This window comes from Labeo rohita, chromosome 11 (assembly GCF_022985175.1).
Source record: "Labeo rohita strain BAU-BD-2019 chromosome 11, IGBB_LRoh.1.0, whole genome shotgun sequence".
Taxonomy (NCBI): Eukaryota; Metazoa; Chordata; class Actinopteri; order Cypriniformes; family Cyprinidae; genus Labeo; species Labeo rohita.
In genome coordinates, this window is record NC_066879.1 from 21,816,998 (window position 1) to 21,836,068 (window position 19,071).

The following is a 19,071-nucleotide window of genomic DNA, read 5'->3' on the forward strand; positions in this document are numbered from 1 at the left end:
TAGGTATGTTTTGATGCTGGGCTGCTGGTTTAAACTGGTCCTTTGCTGGTTTATGCTGGTCCTTGACCAGCAACATGACCAGCATAAACCAGCAAAGGACCATCTTAAACCACAATCAAAACATACCTACCAGCATATGCTGTTTTTCAGCAGGGTTGTGGCTGAGGTTAATAGGTGATTATGATGAGAAGAGGTGGGAGTGTTTGGTTCTTTTTGGCATAAATTATATATTTCCCACTGCATCAGGGGTAAACTTTAAGAAAACATTAGTGACTTGAAATACAGTGTATCATTTCTTGTAGAGGCCAGTTTCTGCTGTTGTTTTTTTTACTTCGCTTACAAATGTAGGCCCGTTAGAAACTACAGATGTAGTACATTTGTTCAACAGTAGATTTTTTCTCTTGCACAGTTTTTGTGGAAATGAAGCTTATGTCAGGTTTTTTTTTTTTTTAAAAAGTGTGACTAAAATGTGTGGAAACACCCTTGTGACACAACCAGTTTTCAAATAACCAGAAACTAGGGCTTTATTTTTATATCTCATGTGAGAAAAAGTTGTTTTCAAATAAAAGTGAGACGTTGCGGTGTTATTTTAGAATTTAATTTTTTTCAAGTTTAGACAGTGTGATTTTTCAGATCATAAAAGGCTACAAGAAGTGCACAACAATTTTCTATTCATACAAAAATTGGTCATTAAGACTTAAGACTTTTCTTAAGAATTAAAGAAAAATCTAGGTAGGAAATTCTAGAAAAAAAATGTAAGCAATTCAAGTTCACAAAAATGTTCAATGCTGTGACGCTGATGGCACATGGAGATTAAAAAAACATTTCTATTGGACCTTATATTAAAAAAAAACAATCAGTAAACAATGGTTATTAAAATTAGAGGCGCTTATATTTCTGTTTCACAGCCTTTCATTTGTATCATATTAAACACAGCATCTAACCAAGGTTAATTCCGCTATCCAGAATTCCTCTTGATATTTAGAGCACTAGAACCTGCGTTTTTTTAGCCTACCTACAGTGGGTTGCTTTGAACGACTTGTGCTAGATGACCTGTGGTCACTGGTATCAAAATGAAAGCATGTAAACTACAAATCTTTACAGATGAAACTGCTTCAAAATCTTAATGTGTGCTCCCTCTTTACAAAACTTCAGCTTTTTGAGAGATTTCACTGGCTCAGTTGTCAGGTGATAGAAGTCAGGTTGCTTCTCATGATGATGGCATTGAAAACCTGAAATAACGGTAGATGTGGAAAATGTATGCATTTATAAGCAATACCACTTTTGATCTCTATACGATCAGTCTTCCTTCCTCTTCTGTGATTTTCTACAGCAGCGTCTCCAGCAAAGTGCACAGCATTTCAATGTTGCTAGAGTTACAATGAGCACAATAAAAAGCAGGAAGCCGATCACATCTAGACTGTGGTACTGAAGCCAGTTCAGCTCATGAGCAGCGGGTCGCAGATGGTCTGCCCCCTTGTGTCTCATAACAAACTCTGTCCAGTAGACTGCAAGATCCAGTGGCTGCATGGGACGGTCATTGTGTATGGCCGACAGCTTCTCCATTCTTTGCTTATAGCTGCAGAACACCGCAAAAGAATTGCAATTATGTAAGAGAAAAACAATATTTATGAGAGACACGGTGGAAAAACTTTTAAAAACCATCAAATTCTCACCTGTTGTCGGTAATAACGGTGTTGAGAGCATCGACCAGTGTTTCTGCAGTGATATCATGGATGCTGAGTACCACTCCCACCCCTCGACTTGCCATGCGGTGCACGTTGTCACCCTGGTCACCAAAAAGGGGAAGCATCACCATGGGAACACCATGACAGATGCCCTCATAGATTCCATGCGTCCCACCATGAGTGATAAAGGCTTTTGCTTTGGGGTGACCTTTAATAAATAACAAGAAATTAAAGTCACATTGCTTTTGACAGGACTAATTGGCTGACACATATAGCAGATGATGATGATGATGATGATAAGCTAGCGAAAAAGTTATTTATTTATTCAAACCTGAAAATTGTTTTAGTACTGGGAAAAGTTAATAAAAAATATTCTGGGTAAACATGTCAAATAAGTGCTGAAACACTTTTGGGTTTTTTTGTTATTTCGAGTTTACATCGTGCAATTCTGACTTTTCTATTCTTAAAATTTTAAGATATAAAACTGTAAATGTGAGTTTAAAAGTCAGAATTTTGGGACAAATTCGCAATTGAATTGCAAAGGGTTTTTTTTTTCTGTCAATTCTGAGAAAAGAAATCAGAATTAAAATAATAATCTAATATTCCTAATCGTCACAATTCTGACTGTTTTTCTCACAATTTAAAATTTACATTGTGCAATTCTGATTTTTTTTCTTAAAATTGTGAGATTTAAACACAATTGAAAGAAGACAGTCATCTTTTTTCCCCCAGATTTCGACTTTATAATTCACAATTGAGAGGCTTTTTTTGGTCTCTCAATTCTAAGAAAAGTTGCAATAAACCTGGTATAATTTCACAATTCTGACTGTTTTTCTCACAATTTTAAATTTAAATTTGTGCAATTCTGACTACTTATTTTTTCTTAAAATTGCGAAATATAAACTTGCAATTATGAGTTTAAAAGTCAGAATTGTGGAACAATCTTGCAATTGAAAGAAGACAACCATCTTTCTTTTCCCCCAGATTTTGACTTTATAACTCGCAATTGCAAGGGTTTTTTGAAAAAAAAAGAAGAAAAAATGCAAGATGTAAACTCGCAATTGCAAAAAAAGAGTCAGAATTGTAAACAAGTTACCACATAATTAAAAGAAAATTTAGTGTCTTTTTTTCATGAGTTTTCATGAATTAAATTGGCCTCAGATTTTCGGATCCCACTGTTATGAAGCTTTGATTTGATGTAGTATAATGTTTTGCATCCTGATTTATTGATCCTTGCATGCAAAGGCACCAGTCACAAAAACCTATGGCTGAAGATATTTAAATTTAAATAGAATTCTGGAAGATCTATAGATATTCTGATATCTTAGAGCATCATTTTCTTTTAAAACTCTCCAGTATTTATATAGCTGAGCAGATTGCTCATTGGTCAAGCATCTGTGCCAATAGGACCACAGTTAATAGGATTAGCTAACATTATGAGTCTGAATAGGCTCTGCTCTCCAGTCATTGCAATCATACCTGACATGCCAAAGACTTTACACAGTTTGTTTAACAAAAGCTGCTTCTGTATTCTCGGTTTAATGATCTATGTTGTAGCTGGAATTTGTGGTTGCCTGACCCTTAACTTGCTACCCAAGGGATAAGCCAAGTGAATCCCTGAATTTCACAATAATAAAATTTCTCCCTTACGCTGGTCATCATGCACTTCTATTAAGACAAACAAAAATCCCTAATTCTGTATCTAACTAAAGTGGTTCCCTTTCGCATGAAATGGAGACAGCCCCTCAAAAAATGCAAAAATATATACTAAAGTATATATTTATACAGTTTATGCAATTGAATCCATTTTTTGATTCCATAGATTTTCAGTTAGGTTCCTATATCTCTGCTTTTCTATTGATTATTAAAAATCAGAGCCCTGATGTTTTGGCTTCATGAAGAATTTTAACATTAAAACATTAAAATAGACCATTAAATGTTGTATGGTATGGGAAAAGTTTGTAAGTTACCCACTGCATAGTTAAAAAAAAAAAAAAAAAAAAAAACAAAAAAAACACAACTAGAGAAACTCACCAAGCAAGTCATTCTGTGGAAGCCACTTCATCAGCTTGACATTTTCTGGGACATTGTCAGGAATCTCACCTGTGTACCGCCAAAGAACCTAGAAAAAGTGACATTCAGCTGACAGTTTTTATTCAAAACAAATTGCAACACACTTACTCCAGTTACCGTCCTCCTAAAGCTATCTTATGGACACAAGTCCATTAGACCACTACTTTTTTTTTGCAAGGATGTAAGGATCTTTAAAAAGTGACAGACTCCTGCTGAGTCTAACAGAAATACTACCCGCTCTAGTAATGCAGCATCCTGCAGCGTGCCAAACCCTCTCTTCAGCACGCACAATAACTTTAATGAGAACAAGATGTTCCTGGACGTCCTCCACAGCTAAAGCTAAAGCTCTGTGTGCAGCCTCCACTTAGTTTTACACTTTAATGTGCTGAGAAAACAAGTGGGTAATGTAGACTCATAAACCCTACAATCCTTGACTAAGAGATTGAAGATCTGGGGTGCTAAACAGAATGGACTCAGGTCACGCACCACAATGTTTGCACAGAAGATACAGCTGTAAAAGCCTGGGATTACTAAATGTGTTTAGTTCAATGGATTATTTCACACTTTGTTTGACAAAACGTATCAAATAATTTGATTCATGTAGTTTCTAAAACGTATGGTGTTCCAGCCTAAATTCTTTCTTACCCTTTGTGGAATCATACTGAAAGCCTTGAAGAAGATGGCAGCTTTCTCTTTTGGCATGGAGGAGACCAGAGAACCCAGACTGAATACCACAATACCATGCTCTCCAGAGCCCTTGACAAATTCCTCCACCTCCTGCAAAAGACAAAGAACAAGCCACAGAATAATAAGCCAAAATGAAATAATGACCTAGCGGAGAATAAGCAGGCATGTTTGCATTATGTACTCACACAGCTTCATCAATCAAGGCCCATGTCATCGCTTAATCAATACCAAACCGTAACCTTTTCATCTCACCAGCGTCTTTCCTACAGTTGAAGGACATTTTTGATTCTGCCAAAATGTTAAGTGATATACCAAAATAAGAGGGATCATATAAAATGCATGTTATTTTTTATTTAGTACTGACCTGAATAAGATATTCAACATAAAAGACGTTTATAGTCCTCAAGAGAAAATAGTGGAATTTATAAAAATGACCCCGTTTCGAAAGTTTACATACACTTGATTCTTAATACTGTGTTGTTACCTGAATGATCCACAGCTGTTTTTTTGTTTGTTTGTTTAGTGATAGTTGTTCATGAGTCCCTTGTTTGTCCTAAACAGCTAAACTGCCTGCTGTTCTTCAGAAAAATCCTTCAGGTCCCACAAATTCTTTGCTTTTTGAGCATTTTTGTGTATTTGAACCCTTTCCAACAATGATTATTGGAATTACACAATTATTGTGTCTTCTGGAAGCATGCAAGTATCTTCTGTAGCTTCTAAAGAGCAGTACTAAATGAAAAAAATATGATATTTAGGCAAAATAAGAAAAATGTACACATCTTCATTCTGTTCAAAAGTTTTCAACCCCCAGCTCTTACTGCATCGTTTTTCCTTCTGAAGCATCAGTGAGTGTTTGAACCTTGTGTAATAGTTGCATATGAGTCCCTCAGTTGTCCTCGGTATGAAAAGATGGATCTCAAAATCATACAGTCATTGTTGGAAAGGGTTCAAATACACAAAAATGCTGAAAAACCAAAGAATTTGTTGGACCTAAAAGATTTTTCTGAACAACAGCAGGCAGTTTAACTGTTCAAGCATATGTAAACTGTTGAACAGGGCAATTTTTAAAAATTCAACTATTATTTTCTCTTGTGGACTATATGTAAATGTCTTTTATGTGAAATATCTTATTCAGGTCAGTACTAAATAAAAAATAACATGCATTTTATATGATCCCTTTAATTTTGGTAAAATAAATAACATTTTGGAGATTCTGGAAGGTATACTTTTAAGTAAATACAATTTTTCTGAACCTGCTTTGCACACATACAATTACATAGTGTTTTCCTAAACTCATTAATTCGCCAGTAAAAGAACCCCTGCCTCAAATAAACAAAGAAAAAAACCTGTAGCATTCTTGTCTCGGTCGGAAGGGTGGCTGACAAGGAATATAACACAGAGGGAGAGCAAAGGAGGAAGTTGCGTGCCAAAGAGCACAGTGAATACGCTGCGTTGCCTTAGGTTACCAATGCCCTAGAGATGGGAGTCATATTACCATGGGTTATGTTAGTATGAGGACAAATGTAATGCATGTTGAGACAAAGAACCAATGTCACAGCTGAAAAATAGAGCCAATATTTCCAGAATTGACACTGACCCCAACCCCAAATAGGAAATCACATCTTAGGAGCAGTAGTCACTTACTACTGAACATGTTTAAGAACTTCAAATTGCAAAAATGTTAAAAATCTCATTGCATTTTGCAGTTAGCTTATTTGACCAAATTCAAAAGGCACCTCAGGTGACTTACTGCAGAAAGTTCGGCACTTTTCCGACAGTTGATGCCCCCGATGAGAACCATATTTGGCATGAGAGGCCTAGGGTACTCGAAAGTAAAATCATATCTATGCAACCAGATAGCTCCTCGGCCGAGGATCTCCTGGTACGTCACATTCGCATCCAGGTACCTTGCAGCAAGTTCATCAAAACTGGCGTACATTATTCGACACAGGCCCAACTCTATGCCACTCATGACGAAATTTCGAACACGCTCTACAAAGGTCATTTTATCAGTGCTGCCAGACTGAAACCGAGGTATGTAAGATGGAGGAGAAGGACACTGTGAAGCCAACAGGTCAATGCCACAAGGCATGCCACGGAGGAAGTAGACAGCAGGAAGACCGAGCGCGGTAGCGATAATAGGTCCACAGGGCAGGAAGGGATCGGTGAGCACCAAGTCAAAATTCTCCTCCTTCAGCTTCTTCATTAAAGGCTCGTTGTAAAGCAGCGACTCGCATCCTTGCACCTGCGTTCCTGTGAAGTTCAGCAGACGTCCCACTTGGATATAGATGTCCATCAGTGCAGGGCTACGCTTAAACACATCCTCCTGAAATCCCTTTAAGCTGGTGGACAGCTGCTCCTTGGAGATCTTCACCGGGAAGGTCTCGGTGCGGAAGAGCTCTGAACTCTTGATCAAGATGTTACTCTCGGGCACCAGGACCAGGACGTCATGGCCTTTCCTGGCCAGTTCTGTCGCCAGGACCTTCATGCTGAGCCAGTGGCTGCCTTCAACAGGCATGACCAGCACCCGGCCACCCTGCGCAGGCCTCAGCCAGGCACCCAGCCAGAGCAGCAGCAACCCTGAACCCAGCCCCCGCAACCAACCCTTCTTCAGCATAACTGGGTCTGCCTAAGACTAGACACAAACACTGAAAGAAAAGGAGAGGAGAAAGCTCCTCCTCCAGGAAAAGGGGCTGTGTTTAGACTCTCTCGTGTGTGACTGTGAAACAACAGGGCGAAAGGAAGAACAAGAGGGTACGACAGTTGTCCGTGTTTTGGTTTGCAGATGTTAATCAAGCGAAAAACATTTCCTGAAAGGGAAGTAAGTGCTCTGCTAGCAAACACACATACGGTCATAAATTGTACTCAAAAAAATATACAGAAGTAGTTTTTTTACAAATCTGTGAACTTCATATTCCCTAACCAAAATGCCAACAGTATTCATTATGATTAAGAGACTGAAATCTTTAAACACTAAATACAAAATTGAAAGCAGAACCTTAGAGGTTTTTTTTAGCATCTGACACAGATTCTAAGTAAAGCAACAGTACTCAAGGCTAATTTACAACCAGCTGTATAAACTCAAAAGCATAAGAAGGAAGAATTGTAATTGTTGTCAGGTCGCCAGTAGGCAACTCCTTCCAGCACCTCCCCCCGTCTCCTCAAACCCAGCTTGCGTGAGAAGCTCGCCACTCCTTTCCTTCCCATCTCCCCATGTTCAAGAGATAACCTGACCAACAGTTCACCTCCACATGCTTACTAATTGCATTCCACAACTTTGACACGCACATAGCACATTTTGGCAATGAAGGGAAATGATCAATATGTTTGTTTTAAGAAAAACAATAGGAGGGAGATTTACCTTGGCATAGTTCTCTCATGGTCTCTTATTTAATACTGTTAATCCACTGACTGGTTTTATGTAAACTCGAACTATTTTTATTTATTTATTTTTTTTTTAAGTATACTATAGACTATAGAGAGTAAAGCTCTAATTTTGACCTTATCCATGTCCTGGTGTAGTATTTTGACAAATGATACATGCGACAAACTCCAAGCACCTAAAGTAATGACAAAGTAAAACAACGTATCCAGTAAGATCCACTGACCCAGTCAAGGTTGCGTGCAAACTCTTACATTGTAATCGTTCCCCACCCAGCTATGCCGTGGGAATACAACAGTAACACAACTGAACTGGTTTTTATCTCTTTAGGATTGGGACTGGATATAAGAGAGAACTGTGGCATCTGTCATAATTTTATAAAACATAAAATAAAGCATATGTGACCATGGAACAGTCATAAGGGTCATTTTTTTCTACATCAGCTGAAAGCTGTATAAATAAGCTTTTCATTGATGTGTGGTTAGCATAGGACAATATTTGGCAGAGATACAACTATTTGAAAATCTGGAATCTGAGGGTGCAAAAAAATCAGAATATTGATAAAAATCACCTTTGAAGCAGTCCGAAGTCAATGCATATTACTAAACAAAAATTAAGTTCTGATATATTTACAGTAGGAAATTTACAAAATATCTTCATGGACATGATCTTTACTTAATATCCTTAATATTTTTGGCATAAAAGAAAAATTGATCATTTTGAACCATACAATGTATTTTTGGCTTTTGCTACAAATATACCCATGTAACTTACGACTGGTTTTGTGGTCCAGAGTCACATATGTGTGAGGAAAATGGTAACCACCGAAACACCACTTGGGGTGCTGTGTTGTGCTTCGGTACAAAGAATAACTAACAAACAAAACAAATATAGGGGTATAAGGGAAGAAAAACCTGTTCTAGCAAAAAGCACCTAATAGTCCTTCAGAAATCATTCTAATATGCTGATTGCTGTTCAAGAAACATTTTTTATTATTAATATTTAAAACAGTTTTAGGATTCTTTGATGAATAGAAAGATCCAAAGATAAGCATTTATCTGAAATAAAAAGATTTTGTAAGATTTTAGTTTATGCTGTTTTCAACATAATAATAATAATAATAATAATAATAATAATAATAATAATAACAATAAATGTTTTTGAGCAGCAAATCAGAATATTAGAATGATTTCTGAAGGATCATGTGACTGGAGTAATGGTGTTAAAATTCAGCTTTGAAATCAGTATATTCAAATAGAAAACAGTTGTTTTAAATAGTGAAAATATTTCAGAATTTTACTGTTTTTGCTGTACTTGAGATCAAAAACATTAAAAATCTTACTGTTCAAAAACTTTTGACTGGTAGTGTGTGCATATATGAATTTGCCCCTGGAAAGCCAGAGCAGTAATATAGTATTAGAGTATATAACTGGTGCACAGTCCTTATTTTACTTATCAGATATTCTGGTTGAAGGCCAATCTTGATTTAACCCATAGCCTACTTTTAAAATATCCTGTCGCTGAAATAATGTTTACAATGCAAACATGGTCTACTTTGCAGTCTTTGAAGCTTTCCCTGTTCAAACACTGCTGTGTGGTTAGCTATAGTAAGTTTAAAGTTAATAGGTTAACATATGGACTTTTAATTGATCTGTCCGTGACACACTGCAAAAAAAAAAAAAAAAAAAAAAAAAAAAAAAAAAACTACAAAAACCACAAAACCAAGTAGCACGGGTATACTTGTAGCAATAGTCAACAACACATTGTATGGGTCAAAATAATCGATTTTTTTTTTATGCCAAAAATCATTAGGATATTAAAGTAAAGATCATGTTCCATTAAGATATTTAGTAAATTTCCTACCGTAAATATATTAAAACTTAATTTTTGACTAGTAATATGCACTGCTAAGAACTTCATTTGGACAACTTTAAAGGTAATTTTCTCAATATTTAGATTTTTTTGCACCCTCAGATTCCTGATCTTCAAATTGTTATTGTCCTATTGTCCAAAATATATTGTCCTATCATAACAAACCATACATCAATGAAAAGTTTATTTATTCAGCAAATCTCAATTTAAAAAAAGTTGACCCTTATGACTGGTTTTGTGGTCCAGGGTCACAAATATGAGTTAGAAGGAGAAAAAGATAATCACTTTGACTTAGATGGAGATAACAAAATAAACCACTTTGTAGATATGTATCATTAAGACCCTGACAATTAATTACTTTATGAGTGGCAATTAGGTATAGTCCAAAGTCCCACTCATGTTTTGCCTTCTTTTAATTGGCTGAGATCCTGGGAACTTTATCACCCTATCCAGCCTGGGTTCACCAGCAAAGCTCTCTCTGTGTGATCCTGGACAACAAAACCAGTCATAAATAGCACAGGTACATTTGTAGCAATAGGTAAAAACACATTGTATATGTCAAAATTATAATTTTTTCCTTTATGCTAAAAAATTATTAGGATATTAAGTAAAGATCATTTTCCATTAAGATAATTTCTAAATTTTTTACCAGAAATATGTTAAAACTTAATTTTTGATTAGTAATATGCATTGCGAAGAACTTAATTTGAACAAATTTAAAGGCAATTTTCTCAATATTTAGATTTTTTTGCACCCTCAGGTTTTCAAATAGTTGTTACATCAGTGGAAAGCCTATTTATCCAGCCTTCAGATTTTGACCCTTATGACTGGTTTTGTGGTCCAGGGTAACATGATTTAGAATTTCAATAATCTCACCTTATTCAATGGCTTCCGAATTTCACAATTAATTCCTCCTATGAGCTGCATGTTGGGCATCAGGGGTCTAGGAAAATCTAAGGTGAAATCATATCGCATCAACCAAATGGCTCCAGTGCTCAGGACCTCACTCAGGCTCACATCTCTCTGCAGGAAGTTGGACGTCACTTCCTCAAAGGACTGGAACAAAACCCTACATACTAGTGGTTCAATCATGCTCACAAGCACATTCACCACTCGCTCACGAAAAGACATGCGGTCTAAATTTCGTGTATAGAAACGTGGAATATATGAAGGAGGGTCTGGACAGGCTGTGGCTGTTGCATCAAGGCCACACGGTATTCCTCTTAACATGTGCACCGCAGGTACGGATAGATTATACGCCAATATGGCTCCCATTGGTAGGGCAGGATCAGTTAATACAGCATCAAAGTTTTCTTCTCTTAAAAACTCTATAAGCTCCTTGTTCTTGAACAGACTTTCAGCTGTAGAGGCCATCAGGTTAAACATCTTTAGAAAATTGCCAGCTGTTGAAGTCACACTGTCCCAAAGGGACTGCCCTGGGCTTGTCACTTGGCGAACATGCTTGTTCAATATCTCGTTGAACAAATCCAGCCCATAGCCGACCGGAAACGTCTTTGTGATGTAGTGTTTGCCTGGACCCAAACGCATGCTGATTTCTGGGATCACTACGATCACTGTGTGTCCTCTACGTCCCATCTCTTCTGCCACAGCCTTCACCCCTGTCCAGTGACTTCCATCCATGGGCACCACTAACAGCTTCCCAGTCCAACTGCTCTTCTGGGATGGTTTCTGTTCTAGTGCTGCAGAACAGACTGTACTGATCACTAGACATAAAATTACTCCTAAGTGCATCTTTCTAACCAAAAAGTCTTCTCCCGACATTGTGAACCTCTACCTCTGTGTGTCTATTTGTGTCCCTATGTGGAAATACATGAACTGATTGCTTTCGCAATTTAGTATCAGATAGATAGCAAGCAGTTCACTTTCTGGCTTGCTAGTGGCTAGATATGTGATGTGGGAGGGACTTTTATTTTTTTTAAACCTTTATTTTTACAATAAAGTAGTGTCTCTTTACAACAGAACGGATTATTTTCACTAGACATAATTTGTTATCCTAAGCAAGCAGTGGCCTCTCAAACCAAAGGATACTCTTTGTTCTCCCTTAAGACTGCAGATCACCAGTTTTTAAATCCAGGTACAGTTCAATGTGTAACCAAAATACCATAAAAACCAGGGGGAAAAAAAGACTATGCATATAACTTTTTTTAGTTTTCATTTACCTTTTTCTGGCCTTAAATTTGATCAAATTCATTTGAAGGTTTCAAAAATCTGCAGGAACCCTGTGTGACCAGTATAACAGTCAGCAACAACAGGCTCCAGGTTCAATCGAACATTCAGGAGTACTGTTTTGTGTGAAGAATCATAGAATATAAAACTAAGTGTCCATAGGATGTGATGAGTTTAGTCCAAAGAGAATCAAAATATGTTACATGCCAGGAATTCTAGGACTCATAAGAATGTTGCTACAAAAATGAAGCCTCATAAATTCAAGACAAAGGGGGCAAAAATGCCCCTGCACAATTAAACAATGTATTACGGCTGTGGCGATTAAAATGAAATGTGAAAATGAACGAAACGCACCAGATTGCTTATACGCGCTGTTTTGTGCAGCGTTGAGCCATATAACCAATCAAACGCGTTTCTGTTGAACTTGGGAATGCATTGGCCAATCAGAGGCGTGTAGATTAGTCAGCGCTGAAAACGCCCGCCGGTGCTGTTGATGAGCACGCACACTCGCGAATTCCCTCATCATAAACACAGTGCAAATACGATGTAAGTAAAAGATTAATTTCATAGCTTCAGTGATTATAACCGGAGTTTTTGTATAACTTGTGCTAAACGTGGCTAACATCACGGACCGACATGTTTGTCTGTGAAGTCAGAATGTGACCTGCCCAAAACAAAAACAATGTTTTATATCGATATCAGTCATTACCCTGGTGAAAAAAACAGCATATGCTGGTTAGGTAGGTTTTGATGCTGGTTTAAGCTGGTCCTTTGCTGGTTTATGGTGGTCCTTTGCTGGCAGCAAAGGACCACCAGCAAAAACCAGCAAAGGACCAGATTAAACCAGCTAAGGACCAGCATAAACCAGCAAAGGGCCATCTTAAACCAGCATCAAAACCTACCTAACCAGCATTCCAGCATCAAAACATACCTACCAGCATATGCTGTTTTTTTCACCAGGGTATTACAATATAAAGAGCAATAATCTACAATAATGCTTTTTGTCATAATACTGCAGCCCTATGAGTTTTTACATGTATAATTTAGATACAATATTAAACAGTCTATTATTGAAACGGTTTAAAATATTGATTCAAGTAATTGGGTAAATTTAAGTATTCAACATTAAACACAACATATGGATTTTATAATAAAAGGTGATTATAAAAATATTAATATTGCCTCTTAATGAAAAAAGTGAAAATACCTTAGTTCAAATGAGTCTTGAGAGTCACCATTTCACATTCTAAAATATTTATCTACCATGAAATGATGAATATCATGTGATGAGTACAAAGCTGCTGCTAACCTTTGTCAGTGGGTTCCTAATTTCACAATTAATTCCTCCTATGAGCTGAATGTTGGGCATCAGTGGTTTGGGGAACTCCAGGCTGAAATCATACCGCATCAACCAGATGGCTCCAGTGCTCAGGATCTCAGTCAGGCTCACATCCCTCTGCAGGAAGTTGAACGTCACTTCTTCAAGGGGCCAATATAAGAATTTACATATCAGCGGTTCCAGCATGCTCACAAAAACGTTCAGTACACGCTGACTAAAAGTCATGCGGTTTGAGTTTTGTGTAAAGAAACGTGGGATATACGACGGAGGGTCAGGACTGGCTGTGACTGCAGCTTCACACATTAACCTCTTAACATGTACACCGCAGGTATGGACAGATTATACGCCAATACGGCTCCCATTGGTAGGGCAGGATCAGTTAAAACAGCATCAAAGTCTTGCTCTCTCAGAAACTTTATAAGCTCCCGGTTGTTGAACAAACTTTCAGTCGTAGAGGCCATATATTTAAAAGCGTTTCTCAGTAAGTCGACCTTTAAGGTCACACTCTTCAGTATTGACTGCTCTGGTGCTGTTATTTCACGAACATGTTCCACTATCAATTGGTGGATTAAATCCTGCCCATATGTGACTGGAAACTTCTTCGTAATGTAGTGTTTGCCTGGACCCAAACGCATGCTGATTTCAGGAATCACTACAATTACTGTGTGTCCTCTACGTCCCATTTCTTCTGCCACGGCCTTCACTCCTGTCCAGTGACTTCCATCCATGGGCACCACTAACAGCTTCCCAGTCTAATTGTTTTTTCTGGATGCCCCCTGTTCCAATGCTACAGAACAGGCTATAATGATCACTAAACGTAAAATTACTCTGCAGTGCATCTTTGAAGCCAAAGACCGACAATGTTTACCTTCACCTCTGTGTTTCTGTTTGTCTCACGATGTACAGTACAAATAAATCAACTGGTTGCTTTTGAGATAGCAAGCAGATTGCTTTCCACATTTTTAGTGGCTAGACACACAATGTGGGAGGGACTTATGTTGTTGTTTTTTAAACACAAAATCCATTAAAAAGCAAGCACAATAAAAAAAATGTTTTTGTACAAGAACAAAAAAAGATATGGAACGTTAACGTTGGCCAGTTGCACACAGACTTTGATGGATAATGATTACAACGTAGCCAGTGTGAACAGAATTACATTATCGACATTGTTAAACATTGTTGATACTTGAATTATGTTCAAAGATAACAACAAAGCCTCCACGTATCGTGATGCAGTAATTTAATTTCTAAGAAGAACAGATAACCCATCTTTTATAGAGGCTATTTGACATTAAAGGTGCAATAGGTGATTGTCTTTAGAAACATTTTTGTTATGCTGGTTGAAAGTGTCTTCACATCTCGATAGCAGTTATTAAGTTAAGTGGTCTAAACGTATTTCTCTGTATTTATATATTTTTTGGAAGGCGTAGGACCAAAAATTAGCGTGTTCGCATACGCTGTGCAGACAGAGCGAGAATGGCAGCCTAACACCAATAACCTGATCTTCCATCCTGGTATTGTAATATTTTTACTAACTTTACTATAAAGTGTTCTCACGGTTAATGGCATATGATGTTGTAACGGCCACTAGAGTATTTACGGTAGTTTTGTGGCAGATTGACAACTGTGCATGTGCATAACGTGTATCTGTACGTTCTGGAAAGGTGAAGAGATGACTCACTCTACCAACATCTGGCTCTCTTTATGTTATTAATTTCCTTTCTGTTTGTGACCAGAGTTGCATGCATGCTTAATTGTGTACATTATTCCTCACGCCGTCCACCATGTATGTGGACGAGCGTATGGTAGCGTGAGGCATTTTATTAACCCCCTCAGACCCTGCGTCCATTGAAATGGACATCATGATTTTTTGTTTAAACCAATAAAATGTTATGTTTTTAAAATATGAGCAATGCCTGGTCACTGATTGGTCCCTGATCAACCAATCACAATGAAGATCTGACTCCTAACTTAATCTGATTGAGCTACAGACATCACAAAAGAGAGACATGATAACCAACTATACTGTGAAAAACAATTTGCTGAGTCAACTTAAAATAATTTGTTACCCGGCTGCCTTAAAATTTTAAGTTCAGTTAACTCAAAAAAGTTTATTCAACTTGAAATGTTAAGTTATTCTAAGTGACGTCATAGATATTTGAGTTGATTCAACTTAAAATTTTAAGGCAGCTGGGTTACTTACCCAGCTTTTAAGTTTAACAAACACAAATATCTAAGTTGTTACTTAGTACAACTTAACATTTCAAGTTGACCAAACTTATTTGAGTTGACTGAACTTAAAAATTTAAGGCAGCAGGGCAACAAATGATTTTAAGCTGACTCAACAAATTGTCAAATTGTGTTTTTTGTTTTTTACAGTGTAGACAGGAAGAGGAAGGACCCCATATTTTACCTTTTATGAGTTATGTTAATGGTAGCCTCGTCAACTTGTACCGGTTGTATTGTAAAATTAAGACTCATATTCAAAGATATTCAGTTTTTTATTTTATTTTAAATCCTGGCGTCCATTATAGTGGACATGAGAAAAATCTAATAAAACATGAGGACAAAAAATGTTTTGTTCAGTGAAAAAAATTCCATTCTGAAAGGGTTAAACTCGGAAATATCCCCCATTTTCTCATTACCTGTGCATTATTAGCACAACACAGTTTTCCTAAATGGACTATTGAACATTTCAACTCAGTGTTACAATGTATTGTAGAAATGCTGTCTCTGGTCGTCTAGTCTGTGTGCGTTTATGCATTCGGGAGGCGTGGCTTTGGACGGGAGGGTGGGACGTTCGCTTTCAGTGTTAGCATTTCCCAAGATCTCCTATTGCACCTTTAAAACAACCAGAAGCTTCTCAAGCCAAAGGATATTCCTAATTCCACCTGATGATGTGCAAAGACTACCTCAGTGTTAACCAGGTTACAGGTTTGGAACAACATGAGGGTGAGCAAATGACAGAATTTTCATTTTTGGGTAAACTCTCCGTCTAGGCTTTAAACTTGCACTCACCTTCGTAAGAGGGTTTTTCAAGGCACAGTTAATTCCCCCAATTAGAACCATGTTGGGCATCAAAGGTTTAGGAAACTCCAGGCTGAAATCATACCGCAGCAGCCATATGGCTCCACTGCGCAAGATCTCCGCCACACGTACATCTCTCTGCAGGAAACGGGATGCTACATCCTCAGTTGACCAGTATATCAGTCTGCAAAGCAGCGGCTCTACGATGCTCACTAGAACGTTCAACACACGTTGGCGAAAAGACATACGGTCCGAGTTGTTTGTAAAGAACCTTGGGATGTAAGAGGGAGGGTTTGGACAGGCCGTGGCCGTCGAGTCTAGTCCGCAAGGTAAGCCTCTCAACATATACACAGCAGGTAAGGAGAGGTTATAAGCCAGGATGGCACCAGTTGGTACAGCTGGGCTGGTGAGTACAGCATCAAAGTTCTGCTTCCTCAGGAATTCCACCAGCTCTTGGTTGAATAGAAGACTCTCAGCCGTGGCTCTTTGGAGGTCCACAAATTTTCTCATGTTGCTAATCCTTGTGCTAATCTTCTCCAACAAAGGTAGCTGCTTACTCTCCATTACCTCAGCATTCCGAGCTTGGAGTTCATCCAGTTGTTGCTTTCCATACGGAACCGGAAATGTTCTAGTAGTGTAGTGTTTTCCAGGTCCTAGAAGTACACTGACCTCTGGAATGACAACCGTCACTTTGTGTCCCCTGCGGCCCATCTCCTCCGCTACAGCTTTCACACCAGTCCAGTGACTCCCATCCATCGGCACCACTAAAAGTGAACCAGTCCAAACAGGTTTTCTAGGCTGTATTGTCGCTCCCACAGCTGCAAAGGAGAGCATTAAGCACCCCACAAATGCAACCGGTTTCATCGCTGGGTCTCTATGTTCTGGCAACGAGTGGTCAATGTCTAGTGTAACTTGACTCTCTCCGAATCTCTCCTCTTCACAGTATGGAACAAATTAGATTAAGCCTTTGTTCTTCTGAGTGAATTCCTTGCAGGATTAACCAACTGTGTGATTAAATTAAATATGTTAGTTTAGGGATCATTCTTAAATGTGAGTAGCAGTTGGAAAAAGACAAAAGTAACTGCTTTGACCAAAGAGAGTTAAAATAAATAAAGAGCCAGTACACATGCATCACAATGACCCTTGCAAAAACGTAGGTACAAAGTCCTGCTCAACTATTGCCTGCTTTTTCCTGGCTGATATCCCAGGAACTTTGTTACCATTTTCAGCCTGGGTTTACCAGCAGATAATAGTTATTTTGAAAATGTAAAATTTTGTTTAAAAATCACACAGTGTGAGTCCTGAAAGTTGTGAATATTCTACATTCGAACAAATTTATTTATACTTACCAAATCAACTGATTTAGTGTGCCAGTAGTCTAAGAGCATATACAAATCTTTTATGGATACAGCTGTCCTACTTTAAGTATCAAGTAATGAGTATAAATAAGATGTTCACCTTTGTCGGCGAGTTCCCAATTTCAGTTTATCGCTCTTATCAGCATCATGTTGGGCATCAGAGGTTTGGGGAACTCCATGCTGAAATCATACTGCATCAAACAGCTCCAGTGTTCAGGATTTAGAACTTTTTTGCATAAAGTTGGACCTCAAACACAGACTTGTGGATGTAGCTAGGGTTGATGGCAGATTTTTTCCCACCGCCGTGGTAATGGACCAACTACAGGTGGCGCGGTGTTGATATATAATTTTGAAACATAACAAACGTGCGTGTTTATTTCCGCCTACAAAACACTATGGCTGCGTCCGAAAGCTCTAAAACGCTGCCTTCGGAGCCAGCATTCCAAGGCAGGAAGGCATCAAGGCACGTCCGAATTCTAATTCTGCTTCACTCCCTGTCTCTGGAGGTACCTTTATCTGATGGAATTTTGAAGGCAGCATAGATGTATCCTTCGCTGCCTTCGATTTCCCACAATCCTGTGCGTGTGCATCATATAGGCTATATAAATAAAGATATTCGGGTGAAATTAAACTTGTTACTTTATATAACAGATGAGATCTTGACCATGATATTCTTTATGAATCGTAATAGTGTAAAAAGCATGATAAATAATAGTGTTTGTAATAATATTTAAAAAAAAATGTTAAAAGGGTTCAAATGAGTAGTGAATAAGAATAATATTTACAATATACTACCAATAATAACGAAACAGCCACTAATAACAATGACCTGTTCTGCAATATTACTTGCATCAGTGCTTTTATTTATTTAAGCAAAAAGTAGCTGCCAGTCGTCTTCTCCGACACACAGACCTTCGGTGGGTAATGACCAGTGTTGCCAACTAATTTTCAGATAAAGTTGCTAAAGGAAGGTCGATTTGTTGCTAAAAGTTGCTAAATGATGTTGTGACATCACGACGCAAAGTTGTCACAACATCAAATCTCAACAACAACAACAACAAAAGTAAAATAATATGCGTAATATAATGTCAACATATAAATAACTGTATTTTTAAATACACTGAATTATTGAACACACATTTTTGAATGATTACAATTTAAGTTTTTTCTTCTAATAGTAAACTAATAATACTACAAGTTCTCAATAATTCTGCTTTAAGCAGTGTATTAGTAGTTAGTTAGTTTGCTACACTCTAAGAAAAATCTGTAAAATAGGGCACAATCTACTATGTTAATATGAAATAATTTTTTTGTATTGTTTTTTTTTTTTTTTTTTTTTTTCCATGGTGGTTATAGGGTTCCAATGGATAATGGATAATGTCCTGGAAAATTACCAGTATATTTTCCATTTTTCGTACAGTGTATTAACTGATCAACAATCGCAGGTACAAGAATACT

At 37.6% G+C, this 19,071-nt stretch overlaps 1 protein-coding gene and 1 pseudogene across 3 annotated transcripts; both read right to left on the reverse strand.

The window, feature by feature from the left end:
* Positions 1–889: 889 nt before the first annotated feature.
* On the reverse strand, positions 890–17,369 carry LOC127173132 (UDP-glucuronosyltransferase). Of its 3 annotated transcripts, none has more exons than XM_051122799.1 (5): positions 16,247–17,369; positions 4,407–4,538; positions 3,723–3,810; positions 1,677–1,896; positions 890–1,579 (listed from the first exon to the last, which is right to left on the reverse strand). In XM_051122799.1, exons 1-5 carry the CDS (start codon positions 17,117–17,119, stop codon positions 1,300–1,302), a joined length of 1,593 nt encoding a protein of 530 aa, XP_050978756.1. In that variant the 5' UTR covers positions 17,120–17,369; the 3' UTR covers positions 890–1,299. The 3 variants fall into 3 exon arrangements, with proteins under 3 accessions (XP_050978756.1, XP_050978755.1, XP_050978758.1); XM_051122798.1 differs by lacking the exon at positions 16,247–17,369 and adding an exon at positions 10,579–11,534; XM_051122801.1 differs by lacking the exon at positions 16,247–17,369 and adding an exon at positions 6,199–7,090.
* LOC127173004 (UDP-glucuronosyltransferase 1-6-like) lies at positions 13,169–14,097 on the reverse strand (annotated as a pseudogene).
* Positions 17,370–19,071: the final 1,702 nt, after the last annotated feature.

Coding starts and splice junctions, on each gene's coding strand:
- LOC127173132 (XM_051122798.1), bottom strand. CDS start 11,484: ATGTCGGGAGAAGACTTTTTGGTTAGAAAGATGCACTTAGGAGTAATT. Junction 4,539..10,578: donor TTCGGAAGCCATTGAATAAG/GTGAGATTATTG, acceptor TGTCTTTTGCAG/GAGGTGGAGGAATTTGTCAA. Junction 1,580..1,676: donor ACCGTTATTACCGACAACAG/GTGAGAATTTGA, acceptor GGTGTTCTGCAG/CTATAAGCAAAGAATGGAGA.